At 40.0% G+C, this 16230-nt stretch overlaps 4 protein-coding genes across 4 annotated transcripts; 3 read left to right on the top strand and 1 right to left on the bottom strand.

Annotated features, from left to right (window-relative positions):
* The first annotated feature begins 467 nt into the window (after positions 1–467).
* Positions 468–2681, top strand: LOC132792505 (pickpocket protein 28-like). Its single transcript, XM_060801912.1, has 7 exons — positions 468–745; positions 803–1066; positions 1129–1645; positions 1696–1835; positions 1896–2026; positions 2079–2319; positions 2405–2681. The coding sequence occupies exons 1-7, from the start codon at positions 468–470 to the stop codon at positions 2679–2681; spliced, it is 1848 nt and encodes a 615-aa protein (XP_060657895.1).
* Positions 2682–5563: 2882 nt separating this feature from the next.
* Positions 5564–7972, top strand: LOC132788775 (pickpocket protein 28-like). The gene is made up of 7 exons (XM_060796346.1): positions 5564–5838; positions 5896–6159; positions 6224–6740; positions 6791–6930; positions 6991–7121; positions 7174–7414; positions 7482–7972. The coding sequence occupies exons 1-7, from the start codon at positions 5564–5566 to the stop codon at positions 7756–7758; spliced, it is 1845 nt and encodes a 614-aa protein (XP_060652329.1). The 3' UTR covers positions 7759–7972.
* A 1605-nt stretch (positions 7973–9577) lies between these two features.
* On the top strand, positions 9578–12713 carry LOC132788776 (pickpocket protein 28-like). The gene is given in 9 exon segments (XM_060796347.1): positions 9578–9912; positions 9970–10233; positions 10296–10687; positions 10690–10802; positions 10853–10992; positions 11053–11177; positions 11231–11433; positions 11436–11479; positions 11543–12713. Coding segments are annotated over 9 exon segments (1821 nt in total). The 5' UTR covers positions 9578–9634; the 3' UTR covers positions 11805–12713.
* A 392-nt stretch (positions 12714–13105) lies between these two features.
* Positions 13106–14098, bottom strand: LOC132790291 (serine/threonine-protein phosphatase Pgam5, mitochondrial). Its single transcript, XM_060798777.1, has one exon. The coding sequence runs from the start codon at positions 14092–14094 to the stop codon at positions 13207–13209; it is 888 nt and encodes a 295-aa protein (XP_060654760.1). The 5' UTR covers positions 14095–14098; the 3' UTR covers positions 13106–13206.
* Between the last annotated feature and the right edge of the window lie 2132 nt (positions 14099–16230).

Below are 16230 nucleotides of genomic sequence, written 5' to 3'. Positions count from 1 at the left end.
TCTCTTTAATACTTAACTTTAACTTTGCACTTCAGAAAAAACGCTAAATGCTTTCGAGTGCATGTAATCCCTTGTTGTATGCAATGTAACATATAGTACATAAGTGTACATTACATGCTTAAAGTTTTCCCATGCGCTTGCTTCAAAACTCGATTCTTAAAGCAGCTTATAGCCCTTAACACTCATTCTTAGTATATTTTAAAGGTGATGTATAATAGAAATTAAACTTGTTTTTTGCGACCAAGTATTTGTTATCCAAACGAGCAATTAGCTAAGTACAGGGACAGGACACTGGAGGAACGACCGACCGTCCCCTAAGCACCATCTAGTATTCGCGCCATTTAAATACATCCCAGAGGAGCGTGCTCTGTCACACCCAGTAACCATCGCTGAGCTGACTATAAAGCCACTAGCGCTTTGCGGAGCAGCTTAGTTGAGTCAGTGACGTTTGTGGCGTTACATGGAATATGGCCGCAACTGTGGAGCAAGGGAAACAACAAGGGCAGAAGCTCAGCAGCGTCTTGCCAGGGCCAGAGCTGTTGGCCATACCCGGATTTGACTTTCAGCGCGCGAGCATCACTTCAGCGGCTTTGAGCGATGTGCCCAGTGATGTGATTATTAAATCTCGGATCAGATATGGCAGTCGTCTGTCCGCTTGCAAGGGTCTCTTGCTGGAGTACTCGAAGAGCACGACTATTCACGGCATACGCTATATATTCGAGGTGCATCGACCCATTTACGAGAAGTATGTTTACACTGCAAATAAAAGTTGTACCTTTATCTACTTTTAATCGAAGCACAGATTATACTGGCTAGTGTTGACGTGCACTTCCGTCTACTTTGCGGTCTCCCTTATTTGGGCAACCTACCTTAAGTGGCAAGACTCTCCGGTGATTTTGGGTTTTGATGAGACACTCGTGCCTGTACACAAGATTCCCTTTCCCACTATTACAATATGTCCTGAAATCAAAATGGAACGGAATGTTTTTGACTATGCTAATGTATCGCGACTGATTTGGGATAAATTCCAGCAGAACGAGGACTTCTCCGACATTAACGAAGAAGAGTTGAGTACAGATTGGGAGACATAGTTATACCGCAAATATTTTATAATCTATCGTTTTGCAGCTTGCAACGCATGGCTGCCACAATGCACATTTGTGACTCGGATGTGGCAACCAGATTTGCCCCTTTGCTGTCGAATCTACGCTCTGGCTTACCGCCACTGGATGTGTCAGAAACTCTTGTGGATTTAACCATTTCGAAGAATGTGACGGGTCCATTTTGCAGATGGAATGGACGTTTCTATTTCTGCAATAAAATATTCGACTTTGTGGCCACCGATGAGGGTATTTGCTATCAGTTTAATGGACTTCGACCCAAGGATATATATCGAGATGAACGCTTTGTCAGCTACGTTGATCCGGATGTGGTTAGCTTTGACGATTACTTCGATGCCGATTTACCTCCTCTCAATAAGATTACCGGAAATTGGTCATTGGATACGGGCTTCGTCGATCAGGGACAAAATTCGTATCCTCAGCGAACAATCGTGACGTCAGTGCGGAATGGATTCTTTGCCTTTTTGCAGGGTCTCGAGCATAACTATGACTACGACTGTCGCAGTTTTAAGCAGGGTTACAAGGTGGGTCATTCTTGACACTCCATATTGTGCACTAACGGTGGAAATTTCAGGTATTCCTCAACTCACCAGAGAGTGTGCCGCTTACCTCAAATAATTATATACTTGTTCCTCATGGTAGTGAGGTTATGGTTAGCGTTCTGCCCAATTATGTCGTGTCCACAAGTAATTTACACGAAATTAGCGCCGAAAAGTGAGAACATTCAAAGGGGTATTTCATTTGAAGTAATTATAATATTCAAGTATTTCGCAGGCGTCAGTGTTTTTTCGATGATGAGCGCGCTCTTCGCTACTTTAAAGCTTACTCGCAGAGCAATTGCCAGACCGAATGCCTGGCCAACTATACCATGGCCAAGTGTGGTTGCGTCAAGTTCTGGATGCCCAGTAAGTGATATGATTAGCTGGTAATTGCCTTACCTCAATCCGTTACTTGCAGAGCCCTTGGATGTTCCAGTTTGTGGTGTAGCTGGAATAGCCTGCTATAATGCCGCACAGGATGAGCTTAATGCCTTGCTACAAAATCAGACCATGCAGAAGACTGTAAATCCCAATGTCAAGGTTATGTGCGATTGTATGCCAGCCTGCACATCGCTTGAATATAACTTTGAAATCTCTCGTGCCGTGTATAATGCATCAAAAACTATTGCAGCCTTTCGTGAAACATACGAACTCACCGAGTAAGTATATCGTCGTATTATGTATATAGTACTACTACTGAGATATCAGTGAATTGAAGACTTTTACGATCCAATTTGTTTGCAGTTCTATCGGCTCTCGTCTGACCGTCTACTTCAAGGAGCATCAGTTCACAGCCATTAAGCGAACAATTCTCTTTGGTGTTTCAACATTGATATCCAATTGCGGCGGCATCTTTGGCTTGTTTATGGGCATTTCCAGCTTGAGCTTCATCGAACTGGTTTATTTCTTCTCAATGCGCATTTGTGGAAGCTGCAGAGATCGTCGAAAGCGTCAGGCCATTCACCCGATATTCCCAGAAGATAAACAAGAAAAGGATCAATCGATTTCTGCTCCTAACTGATTAGTTTTGGACTGCGAGGAAATTAACGTCATATAAAATAAATTTCGTATATTATAGTATTATAGTTGCGACTTCATTTCATTATATACATTATTTGAAAAGTATCAATAAATGGTATTAGCGAACATTTACTTAACATATTTGGTATTATTGTAAAACTTTGAAGCACTTGATGTATTCAGCTCGCAAGTTTAGAATTTAAATTTCCTTAGAATTATTTTAGTTTCTTTTACGAAATTTTATGATATGATTTTTTTTATATTTGTGTTGAACTAGCTGTGCTTCGATCCAGTATAAAACATTTGTACTAATTTAAATTTAACTCTTCATCAAATAAGCCAACAAATGTGGATTATTTAATTTCTTATTCTGTTTGATATTTAATTTTTTCATATAATGTCCAAATATTAAACATTTTACTATATAGTGTGCTATGTTGTTGAAATCACAAGTTTGCTCGCTTTGTATATTAACCAGTAACTGCCATTTAATTGACATGTAATCGATAAGGCTTTTTAACCAGGTTTAAATTTAAACTACAAAATTTATAATATTTTTCTAACCTAGCCGTAAAATAATCTAGTAAAGTCATTTAAATTGCAGGCTATTAGTTGAATTTTTGAACTTAAAATATACGATATTTATTATATCACATTTTGTTTTCCTTGTAAACGCAATTCCAAATAAAACAAGTATGAAAGTTACAGTCGAGTGTGCTCGACTGCGAGATACCGCTACCCATTTTTAATAAAGGCAAAATATTGCGGTATCATTTTGAAAATATACCGAAAATACTACAAAATATACCAAATGGTATGTTTGGTATATCAATATAGTACACCATTCAAAATATACCATAAACGGCACAATGTGCCAGATTGTCGGCCAAAGCAACTCAGACCCCTAGTAAGTAGGCGTTTTTGCCAATACAAAAGTATTTCTTTAATAACTTCCACAATTTTTATTTGATCGCAACCAAATTTTCAGGAATCATAACTACTATAGTAATTATTGTATATACCAAAAATTTTTAAAATTACGCTTGTAATTCGATTTTTTTTGATTTGCGGGGGCGGAAGTGGGCGTGGCAAAAATTTGAAACAAACTTGATCTGCGTGCAAACATAGCAAATGCTGTCGAAAAAAAATTATAGCTCTATCTCTTATAGTCTCTGAGATCTAGGTGTTCATACGGACAGACGGACGGACACACAGACACACAGACGGACAGACGGACATGGCTAGATCGTCTCGGCTGTTGACGCTGATCAATAATATATATACTTTATAGGGTCGGAGATGCCTCCTTCTGCCTGTTACATACATTTCCTGCCGGCACAAAGCAGCATCAGCATCAACAGCCGAGACGATCTAGCCAAGTCCGTCTGTGTGTCTGTCCGTCTGTCCGTATGAAACACTGTATCTCAGAGACTATAAGAAGTAGAGCTATAATTTTTTTTCGAAAGCATTTGTTGTGTTTGCACGCAGATCAAGTTTGCTTCAAATTTTTGCCACGCCCACTTCCGCCCCCGCAAATCAATAAAATCGAATAACAATAGTATGCCATTTGGTATATTTTTAGTATTTTCGGTTGTTTTTTTTTTAAAATAATACCGCAATATTTTGCTTTTATTCAAAATGGTTAGAGGGTATCTCAAAGTCGAGCACATTCGACTGTAGCTTTCTTACTTGTTTATATATTTGGATTTAAATTTATATAAAAAGTGAAACAAGATAAAAATTTGTTATTTGAAGCTAGTTGAAGTAATCTGTGATGTACTACAAGTGAGAACAAGTGAGTAGATACTGAACCATTGTGTTTTTGTCTGCAATAGCAAAAGATATTCGATTATAATAATTATAAAAGGATCTAAGCCTCGTTAATTTAAAACTCTTTATTATACCAAGATTTATTTTAAGTTTTATTCTATATTTACAGTTTGCCTGCGTCTTTTGCATAAAGTTAATTTTATTTTTAAAGTGGCATCAACGCCGAGCCAGACAAAGTTTTTGCAGTGCGTTTGCGTCCTCCTGCGGGGGGTCCAACTATTTCGACGGCTACATATGCAGATGGGAAAGGGGTTGGGTGGGTTGATGATGGCAGGAAGGATTCTTTCGGTATGCCATCTCTTGCATATTGTCAGAAGCTCACAGCGTGTCGTCAAGGACAACGATGAAGGCAACGACAACGACAACGATGACAACGTTGCGCTTCAGCGTGTGCAATGCATTTCATAGCTAAAATTCAATTTTCCTTTGATTTATGCATTTTGTAGTCTCGGATTTGCACGGTAGCAGCCTCAAGCAGCCTCTTTCAACAACTTTGCTGGTAAATTTAAAACTTTAATTCTGAAATTGTATCAAACAAAATTGGCAACATCTGTTGTAGTTTCCAGCTAAAAGTTGCAACTCCAGCGTAGAACTCCGCCAGTTTCAGAGAATTTTCTGAATTGACATAGGCACTTTGCACTTCAGAAAGAACGCTTAATGCTTTCGAGTGCATGTAATCCCTTGTTGTGCAATGCAAATGTACCTTACATGCTTTGGGTTTTCCCATGCGCTTGCTTCATATCTTAATGCAGCTAATAGCCCTCAACACTCATTCTTAGTAAATGAATAAGATACATTTTAAAGGTTAAGAATAAAAGAATTTAAACTTTTTTTTTTGTGGGACCAAGTATATCTTATTCAAACGAGCAATTAGCTCAGTATAAGGAACAACCTGGAGGAATGACCGACCGTCCCCTATCTAGCAGTCGCGCCATTTAAATACATCCCAGAGGAGCGTGCTCTGTCACACCCAGTAACCATAGCTATAAAGTCGCTGGTCGCAATGCAGGCCAGTTTAGTTGAATCAGCGACGTTTGCGGCGTTACACGGAATATGACTGCAACTGAGGAACAAGGGAAAGAGCAAGGGGAGAAGCTCAGCAGTATCTTGCCAGGGTCAGACCTTGCCTTACCCGGATTTGACCTTCAGCGCGCGAGCATCACTTCAGCGGCTTTGAGCGATGTGCCCAGTGATGTGATTATTAAATCTCGGATTAGATATGGCAGTCGTCTGTCCGCTTGCAAGGGTCTCCTGCTGGAGTACTCGAAGAGCACGACTATTCACGGCATACGCTATATATTCGAGGTGCATCGACCCATTTACGAGAAGTATGTTATCACTGCAAATAAAAGTTGTACCTTTATCTACTTTTAATCGAAGCACAGATTATACTGGCTAGTGTTGACGTGCACTTCCGTCTACTTTGCGGTCTCCCTTATTTGGGCAACCTACCTTAAGTGGCAAGACTCTCCGGTGATTTTGGGTTTTGATGAGACACTCGTTCCTGTGTACAAGATTCCCTTTCCCACCATTACAATATGTCCTGAAATCAAAATGGAACGCAACGTTTTTGACTATGCTAATATATCGCGACTGATTTGGGATAAATTCCAGCAGAACGAGGACTTCTCCGACATTAACGAAGAAGAGTTGAGTATAGATTGGGAGACACAGTATCGCAAATATCATATTTTATAATGTATTGTTTTGTAGCTTGCAGCGCATGGCTGCCACTATGCACATTTGTGACTCGGATGTGGCAACCAAATTTGCCCCTTTGCTGTCGAATCTACGCTCTGGCTTACCGCCACTGGATGTGTCAGAAACTCTTGTGGATTTAACCATTTCGAAGAATGTGACGGGTCCATTTTGCAGATGGAATGGACGTTTCTATTTCTGCAATAAAATATTCGACTTTGTGGCCACCGATGAGGGTATTTGCTATCAGTTTAATGGACTTCGACCCAAGGATATATATCGAGATGAACGTTTTGTCAGCTACGTTGATCCGGATGTGGTTAGCTTTGACGATTACTTCGATGCCGATTTACCTCCTCTCAATAAGATTACCGGAAATTGGTCCTTGGATACGGGCTATGTCGATCAGGGACAAAATTCGTATCCTCAGCGAACAATTGCGTCGTCAGTGCGGAATGGATTCTTTGCATTTTTGCAGGGTCTCGAGCATAACTATGACTACGACTGTCGCAGTTTTAAGCAGGGTTACAAGGTGGGTCATTCTTGACTCTCCATACTGTGCACTAACGGTGGAAATTTCAGGTATTCCTCAACTCACCAGAGAGTGTGCCGCTTACCTCAAATAATTACATACTTGTTCCTCATGGTAGTGAAGTTATGGTTGGTGTGCTGCCCAATTATGTCGTGTCCACAAGTAATTTACACGAAATTAGCGCCGAAAAGTGAGAACATTCAAAGGGATATTTCATTTGAAGTAATTATAATATACATTTATTTTGTAGGCGCCAGTGTTACTTCGATGATGAGCGCGCTCTTCGCTACTTTAAAGCTTACTCGCAGAGCAATTGCCAGACCGAATGCCTGGCCAACTATACCATGGCCAAGTGTGGTTGCGTCAAGTTCTGGATGCCCAGTAAGTGATATGATTAGCTGGCAATTGCCTTATCTCAATCCGTTACTTGCAGAGCCCTTGGATGTTCCAGTTTGTGGTGTAGCTGGAATAGCCTGTTATAATGCCGCACAGGATGAACTTAATGCCTTGCTACAAAATCAGACCATGCAGAAGACTATAAATCCCAATGTCAAGGTTATGTGCGATTGTATGCCAGCCTGCACATCGCTTGAATACAACTTTGAGATCTCTCGAGCCGAATATAATTCTACAAAAACTATTATAGCCTTTCGTGGTTCGTACGAACTCACCGAGTGAGTATATAATTGTATAATATTAAATAAAATAAATTGAAGACCTTTACGAACCTAAATTTTGCAGTTCTATCGGCTCTCGTCTGACCGTCTTCTTCAAGGAGCAACAGTTCACAGCCATTAAGAGAACAATTCTCTTTGGTGTATCAACGTTGATATCCAATTTCGGAGGCATATTAGGCTTGTTTATGGGCATCTCCAGCTTGAGCTTCATCGAACTGGTTTATTTCTTCTCGATGCGCATTTGTGGAAGCTGCAGAGATCGTCGAAAGCATCAGGCCACTCGTCGGATATTCCCTGAGGACAAACAAGAAAAGGATCAATCGATCGGTGTTTCTAACTGACTAACCCATTTAAATTTAAACTATAAAATTATACATTTTGCATAAGTGTTTTAAAATTTCTAACAATGGAGCATGCACATACAAACAACAAAACATTGATTCCCATTTTCAAGAAAACCATATTCTACAAATATACCAAAAATATATCACAAAAATACTAAAATATACCGAAATTTGGTAAATCAATATTATTCTATATTTAAAATATAGCATAGAGTACAAAATATACTAGATTGTCAGACAAAGACACGAAGACCCAAACAAATGTATTTCTTAAATAACTCCGAAAACTTCCATCCGATCGCAAAATAATTCCCTGGAATCAGGAATACTGTTATTTTTATAGTCTATACCAATTTTAGCGACTCGGACTGTAAAGTTACGAATTTTTTTCGAATTATAGGGGCAAAAGTGGGTGTTGAAAAAATATGGAACAAACTTAATCTGCATACAAGAATAACAAGTGCTGTCAAAATAAAATTATATACATATGTATCTATATATCTACGCATATGGACAAACAAACAGACAGAGGGACATGGCTATGTCGTACTGGATTTTGACGCTGATCTAGACGCTGATATATACAACTATTTAGGATCAGGTGGCATCTACCAGTTACATTTCGTTCGTGTACAAATTTAACCTATCGGTAGCGGGTATAAAAAGCTTTTTATATGTGCCGGCAGGAAATATATGTAACAGATAGAAGGAGGCGTTTTCGAGCCTATAAAGTATATATATTCTTCATCAGCATCAAGAGCCGAGACAATCTAGGCATGACCGTCTGTCCATATGAAACACTGGATCTCAGAGACTATAAGAGATATAGCTATAATTTTCGACAGCATTTGTTATGCTTACACGCAGATCAAGTTTGTTTCAAATTTGAATAACAAGCGTAATTCTAAAGCTAGAGCTAGTGTATACAATAATAACTATAGTAATTGTGATTTCTGAAAATTTGATTGCGATCAAATAAGAATTGTCGAAGTTATTACAGAAGTACTTTTGTATGAGCAAAGGCGCCTACTTACAAGGGGTCTCAGTTGCTTTGGCTTACAATGTGGTATAATATGAAATGTTTGTACTTTAAATATAATGTATAAATTATTATATCAAATTTTGTTTTCTTTGTAAATGTAACTCAAAATAAAATAATAACGGGTCAGAAAGTTGAAAACAACTGTGAAATGTCCAATAAAATAATAAAATAACCCAATAATATACCGAAAATTGCGTTCTAAAATACCATACGTAATATTTTTATCAACCCAAGTAAGTTTCAGTCGCTTTTAGTCATATGAAATTATTTCTTGAAGATCTTCAGAATTTTTTACTAACAATTAAAAGATTGTATAGCTCCAGCTGTAATTGGTTATATATTTTGAGGTAATTTATATAAAAATTTAAACAACATAAAAATTGTTATTTGAAGCTAGTTGAAGTAATCTGTGATGCACTTTGCAATTCAGAAAGTACGCTTAATGCTTTCGAGTGCATGTAATCCCTTGTTGTGCAATGCAAATGTACCTTACATGCTTTGGGTTTTCCCATGCGATTGCTTCATATCTTAAAGCAGCTTATAGCCCTCAACACTCATTCTTATTAAATGAATAAGATACATTTTCAAGGTTAAGAATAAAAGAATTTTAACTTGTTTTTTGGGAACAAGTATATCTTATCCAAGCATTTAGCTCAGTACAAGGAACAACCTGGAGGAATGACCGACCGTCCCCTATCTAGCAATCGCGCCATTTAAATTCATCCCAGAGGAGCGTGCTCTGTCACACCTAGTAACCATAGCTATAAAGTCGCTGGTCGCTATGCAGAACAGTTTAGTTGGGTCAGCGACGTTTGCGGCGTTACATGGAATATGACTGCAACTGAGGAGCAAGGGAAACAAGAAGGGGAGAAGCTCAGCAGCGTCTTGCCAGGGCCAGAGCTGTTGGCCATACCCGGATTTGACTTTCAGCGCGGAAGCATCACTTCAGCGGCTTTGAGCGATGTACCGAGTGATGTGATTATTAAATCTAGGATTAGATATGGCAGTCGTCTGTCCGCTTGCAAGGGTCTCCTGCTGGAGTACTCGAAGAGCACGACTATTCACGGCATACGCTATATATTCGAGGTGCATCGACCCATTTACGAGAAGTATGTTTACACTGCAAATAAAAGTTGTACCTTTATCTACTTTTAATCGAAGCACAGATTATACTGGCTAGTGTTGACGTGCACTTCCGTCTACTTTGCGGTCTCCCTTATTTGGGCAACCTACCTTAAGTGGCAAGACTCTCCGGTGATTTTGGGTTTTGATGAGACACTCGTTCCTGTGTACAAGATTCCCTTTCCCACCATTACAATATGTCCTGAAATCAAAATGGAACGCAACATTTTTGACTATGCTAATGTATCGCGACTGATTTGGGATAAATACCAGCAGAAAGAGGACTTCTCCGACATTAACGATGAAGAGTTGAGTACAGATTGGGAGACATAGTTCTACCGCAAATATTTTATAATTTATCGTTTTGCAGCTTGCAACGCATGGCTGCCACAATGCACATTTGTGACTCGGATGTGGCAACCAGATTTGCCCCTTTGCTGTCGAATCTACGCTCTGGCTTACCGCCACAGGATGTGTCAAAAACCCTTGTGAATTTGACCATTTCGAAGAATGTGACGGCTCCGTTTTGCAGATGGAATAAACGTTTCTATTTCTGTAATAAAATATTCGACTTTGTGGCCACCGATGAGGGAATTTGCTATCAGTTTAATGGACTTCGACCCAAGGATATATATCGAGATGAACGCTTTGTCAGCTATGTTGATCCGGATGTGGTTAGCTTTGACGATTACTTCGATGCCGATTTACCTCCTCTCAATAAGATTACCGGAAATTGGTCATTGGATACGGGCTTCGTCGATCGATACGGGCTCAGCGAACAATTGCGTCGTCAGTGCGGAATGGATTCTTTGCATTTCTGCAGGGTCTCGAGCATAATTACGACTACGACTGTCGCAGTTTTAAGCAGGGTTACAAGGTGGGTCATTCTTGACTCTCCATACTGTGCACTAACGGTGGAAATTTCAGGTATTCCTCAACTCACCAGAGAGTGTGCCGCTTACCTCAAATAATTACATACTTGTTCCTCATGGTCATGAAGTTATGGTTGGTGTGCTGCCCAATTATGTCGTGTCCACAAGTAATTTACATGAAATTAGCGCCGAAAAGTGAGAACATTCAAAGGGGTAATTCACTTGAAGTAATTATAATATACATTTATTTTGTAGGCGCCAGTGCTACTTCGATGATGAGCGCGCTCTTCGCTACTTTAAAGCTTATTCGCAGAGCAATTGCCAGACCGAATGCCTGGCCAACTATACCATGGCCAAGTGTGGTTGCGTCAAGTTCTGGGATGCCCAGTAAGTGATATGATTAGCTGGCAATTGCCTTGCCTCAATCCGTTACTTGCAGAGCCCTTGGATGTTCCAGTTTGTGGTGTAGCTGGAATAGCCTGTTATAATGCCGCACAGGATGAACTTAATGCCTTGCTACAAAATCAGACAATGCAGAAGACTGTAAATCCCAATGTCAAGGTTATGTGCGATTGTATGCCAGCCTGCACATCGCTTGAATACAACTTTGAAATCTCCCGAGCTGAATTAAATTTAAAAAAAAAACTCTTATAGCCTTTCGGGATCCGTACAAACGCACTGAGTGAGTATATAACAGTATTAAATAAAATAAATTAAAGACTTTTACAATACACGTTGTTTGCAGTGCTGTCGCCTCTCGTCTGACTGTCTACTTCAAGGAACAACAGTTCACTGCCATTAAGAGAACAATCCTCTTGGGTGTATCAACGTTGATATCCAATTTCGGAGGCATATTAGGCTTGTTTATGGGCATCTCCGGCTTGAGCTTCATAGAACTGGTTTATTTTTTCTCGATGCGCATTTGTGGAAGCTGCAGAGATCGTCGAAAGCGTCAGGCCATTCGTCCGAAATTCCCAGAGGACAAACAAGAAAAGGAAAAATTTTGAGCTGCAATGAAAATCAAAAAATATTCCTATATATATGTTAACATAGAATTATAATTCTTTTGTTTTGAGGTGTGACTTTATTTGATATTTGAACGGTCTGGTCAGCAGAAATTTTCCTTATTATATTTGATATTTAAATTTCTCTTATATTGTCCAAATATTTAATAGTTTACTAGCGTGCTGTGACGTTGAAATCACCCCATGGGTTGAAATAATGCAATTTTGTGGCGACCCGGAATTACATTTATATGGTAAGGATGAAAATTTCATTGAACGCTGACAGGGGTAATGAAAGCAGCTGCAGCAACACAACCAGAAGCGTTGTCGCGACTGACCCCAAAACCAACACCAACATCAACAGCAATAGCAACAGCAACACCAACAACTCAAACTGTGGAGCATAACGAGAGAATAACCAATACGAAAACCAGAACAAAAACCAAAACCGAACATCAGGGAAGAGCACAATAACCGAAATTATAGCCGCTCTAATGAGCAGTGACAAAACCGAAAGAGTGCACAAATGTGGTGGCGGAGGGCGAGGCGGGGTGACCTGACAGCATTTAGTAGGCGTGGCAACCGCAGGCAGCGCCACTCGCCAAAATCGTGCAAAGTGATTTTGGCCAAAGTTAAAGAGCTTTTTACCGTTGCCTGCAGCTTCAGCTGCAATGCCAATGGCCATGGCAAAAAGCCATTCCCATGACAAAATGGGCATAAAAGTCACGTTTCGTTTGGGAAAGCTTTACAAATTATAATGCCAGTAAGACTGGCTGTAAATGATGTCAACTCGCAACGACAACGTCACACTCACACACACAAGCCTTTGTACATACATCCAAGAATGTGTCCCGTTAATTGTGTGTAAATTAAGTACTCAAGTATTTGATGCAGTCCGAGAATAAATTTATGCTAGCTTATTATTTGGGTTGAGTTGTTTTTAATACATATTGATGCATGGATTTGACGTCAAGAATTATCATCTAATTTGGGTTTTTTATTTTATTTTATACAGAAGGCATAAATTATAAGAATATTGAAATATTTCATAATGTATGTCGTTATTATATATGACAAAAAAATAAACTTTTTGAGTTAAAACACGCTCACACTATTTCATAACTGAATAGATGAGTCGTACTTGTATGTTATATGTAATATTCACCAGGTTCCATAATTGGATTACATATTTTAGTTACTCATTTCAAAATATATGCACAGGTTGGCAAGCTGTTGGTCCACTCTTGTTATCACGTGATAAACTGTGACTATAAATCGTGGCTTAAAATGAAAAAAATGATTGCTAAATTAACTCGTTTACAATTTATTTGTACATCGACTCTGTGATAAATCTGAGCTAACTGTGAATATAAATACATAGTTTGGCTGAATTGAGAATTTACAATTAATTGTTGTCTACAGATTTTCGTGGTCGTCGGTGGGTTAACTCATTCACAGGCATATAGCCTGCATCACCCAAACACCGAACCGTGACATAGCCAGTTGGCCAGATTGTCAACCAAGTGATGGAACCATGGTTAAGGCTAAATCGGGTCCAGGCATCGGGTGGGAATTGCAGGGCACGACAAACTAAATAGCGGATGACATTCGCATGCCCAATAATCAGTAAATACGAATCATCCTTCTGCTCAGGGGACGCGCGAAAGAAATAGCGCCGAAAGGCAGCCTCAATGCGTGGTCCATCTCGTCGAGTCGCCTTTTCCACTTGGGATGAAGTGCGATTCTGGGGTGGATCAGCTGCACATGGCGTGCCCTCTGGCAACAGTTCGCAGCGCTTCAACTTGAGTGGGTCAAAGTTGATTTGCTTCAGAATGATCATTGCCGTCTCCTGAGCTCTCGTCATCGTCGAGGCCACCACATGATCCCACGCGATTCCCATTTCCAGCAGCCGCTGTCCGGCTCGATGTGCCTGAAGGCGCCCCAAATCCGTCAGATGATTGCCATCGGTTGTCGATGTATATTCTCCATGCCGCACTAGAACAATGTGACGCAGCGCAACTGATTCCGGATTTTTGGCACCAACATTGGAGGCCTGATGTTCGCGACTGTCCCAATTGTGGCACCATTGTCCCTTGGACACCAGCTCCTGCGGCTCGTGGTCTTCGTTGCGTGCCTGTGGCTGATCGAGCAGCTTGAGACTCACATACGTGGCAAGCGAACCGCAGCCAATAGCGCCCAGTGAATGCCAAATGCCATGAAGCTTCATTAACGAGATTGACGAATTTTTCCTCTCAAAACAAATGATTTGACGTGTAAAACTTAAGGAAAGCATTTGATGAGTGGAAAGTGCTCGGATTAAACGTGATGACATTTTGATGATTCTATAAATAGTTTGGCAATCGATTGTACAATGCACTCCAAAAGCATTTACACATTTGCATTCCAACTAATGCAGATTTGTCTAGAGCTGCAGCTGTCGTCGTTCTTTCCAGCCCACAGTTGATTAGCATGGAAAACTGTGCCTTGAGATACTTGTGAGACTTTGCTTGCCAACTGATGTCAAAGTTATTTTACCCTTGGCAAAATACTTATGAACAACTTTCGAGTGGTAAACTTTGCGCCTGACGCAATCAGCAATGTGAAGCCGAACAAGTTAGAAAGGTAGCGATAGAAGTTGGGAAGTGGACGGGGAGTTGCAGAGAAAAGTCCAAAACAACTGAAGCGTCGAGTTGATTATGGTATGCTCTACTGTTTCGAGAGACCAAGCAAAGCTCGCAGTTGTACGTAAATTGACTGTGAGAAAGTATTTGCAAAGATTTTGGTCTGTCGCAAACTTAAGCACATAGCAAATGCGCATTTCATTGGTTACTGACAATTACAACAAGTTTTTAGTTAATTTCCCAGTCCCCAACCAGAATCAAAATTGCCTAATAAGTTGAACTTTGACTTTGCTAACGTCAAGGCATTAAAACAGTGGACAGGGTCAGCAAAAATATAAAATACATCCACAAGTGGTTGGTCACGAAGGGTTGCTGCTTCTCAACTTCTGTTTGGGCCACGTCGCCGTCATATAAGGCTTTATGAAGTTACTAAAACTTTGACGTGTTGCCCAGGTTTCAAGCTTATGAAAATTGAAAAGAAAAGAAGAATAAAATATGACTTTATAGCCTACTGACAGGCAACACGAGTAAAATGCATTGCAGAATAATAGGCAAGCAAATACTCAAAAGTTGGGCTTGTGGATGTGCATTAAACTCGCATCAATGATAAGGTGTGCAGCAAGTTTCTGACAGTCCTTGGTTGGTGTGCAATAGTGAGTGCTTTTATATGCATTTTTGTGACTCATTCTCATTCACTTACTCTCGCACTTGTCTCTTACAAGATCCCTTCACATACTGTGGCATATATACAACCATATATTCAGGCAATTTTTTATCAGGTGGTTAAAGCAAAGTCTCCAACTGAGCCCAAGTTGTTCGTCCTTTGTATGACCCAGAAAAGTAAATCTTATAAAATCCAAAAGCCACTGTGAATGCCTGAGTAAAACTGTGAGTGTGTGAACTTGTGAGTTTGAATACCAGGCAAGTCAATTTAAAGTTGTAATTCGACCTGAGAACTCGTTGAGCTGCGGTCTTGGCTCTAGTAAAAGCATCTGAGATACGCATTAATTTAATTACCTTTGTTTCAACCCATTCTGAAGCTAATTGTTGTTTGCAGTTGAAACTACATTTCCAACTCTTGTAGATTACCTTTCACCAAGAAGTAAATTGCTTAAATTGTTTAAAAATAATTTATAGTTAATTGTAGAGGAAATAATAGGAATTATATGATTTATATCCACACCAAATTACAGTTGATTGAATTAAGCAAATTTGCACAATTTATTGAAATCGACTGTGAAATCAGACGTCTCTCTTATCAGATTTATTGGCAAATAATAAAACCACATTTGGGTGTACGTTATGGTCGATAAGTTTGTCAGCCTATCCTGAAGAGGGCAAATTGTTAAAAGCATCTTTTCATTAGCAATTGCGAGTGTTTTTGTGCTGGGCTCTTGTTTCTGTAAATAAATCAAAAAGTCGGCAATGAAAGTTAAGCAATGTTTGCTGTGCTGTTTTCCTTTTCCGCAATAATTTCTCGAATTTGCCGCCAAAGGACAGCCCCGAGCTCTGCGTGTCCTTGACACAATTTCAGGCTCCACTAACTGACGCGCCCATTCCACTTGCCCCGACAACTGAGAGTAGAGCAGAGAACAGTACAGAACAGAACGACAGAGCCACATAAAAGCGCAAAACTTTTGATTTGGCTAACAGATAATTTCACCGAGTCGAGTTGTGCCTAGCCTTCTCGCTGAGGCATTAAGATTCGAGCGGGGGCATAGAAGGGATAATACGGAAGAGGGAGAGTGAATGGGTGGGGCAGAGAGGGGGTGGTGTGCACAGTGCAGATGCCACTTAAAGTAATGCAA

Source organism: Drosophila nasuta, chromosome 3 (assembly GCF_023558535.2).
Source record: "Drosophila nasuta strain 15112-1781.00 chromosome 3, ASM2355853v1, whole genome shotgun sequence".
Taxonomy (NCBI): Eukaryota; Metazoa; Arthropoda; class Insecta; order Diptera; family Drosophilidae; genus Drosophila; species Drosophila nasuta.
Note: the sequence above shows the minus strand (reverse complement) of the source record. Positions and strands in the feature narration are given on the sequence as shown.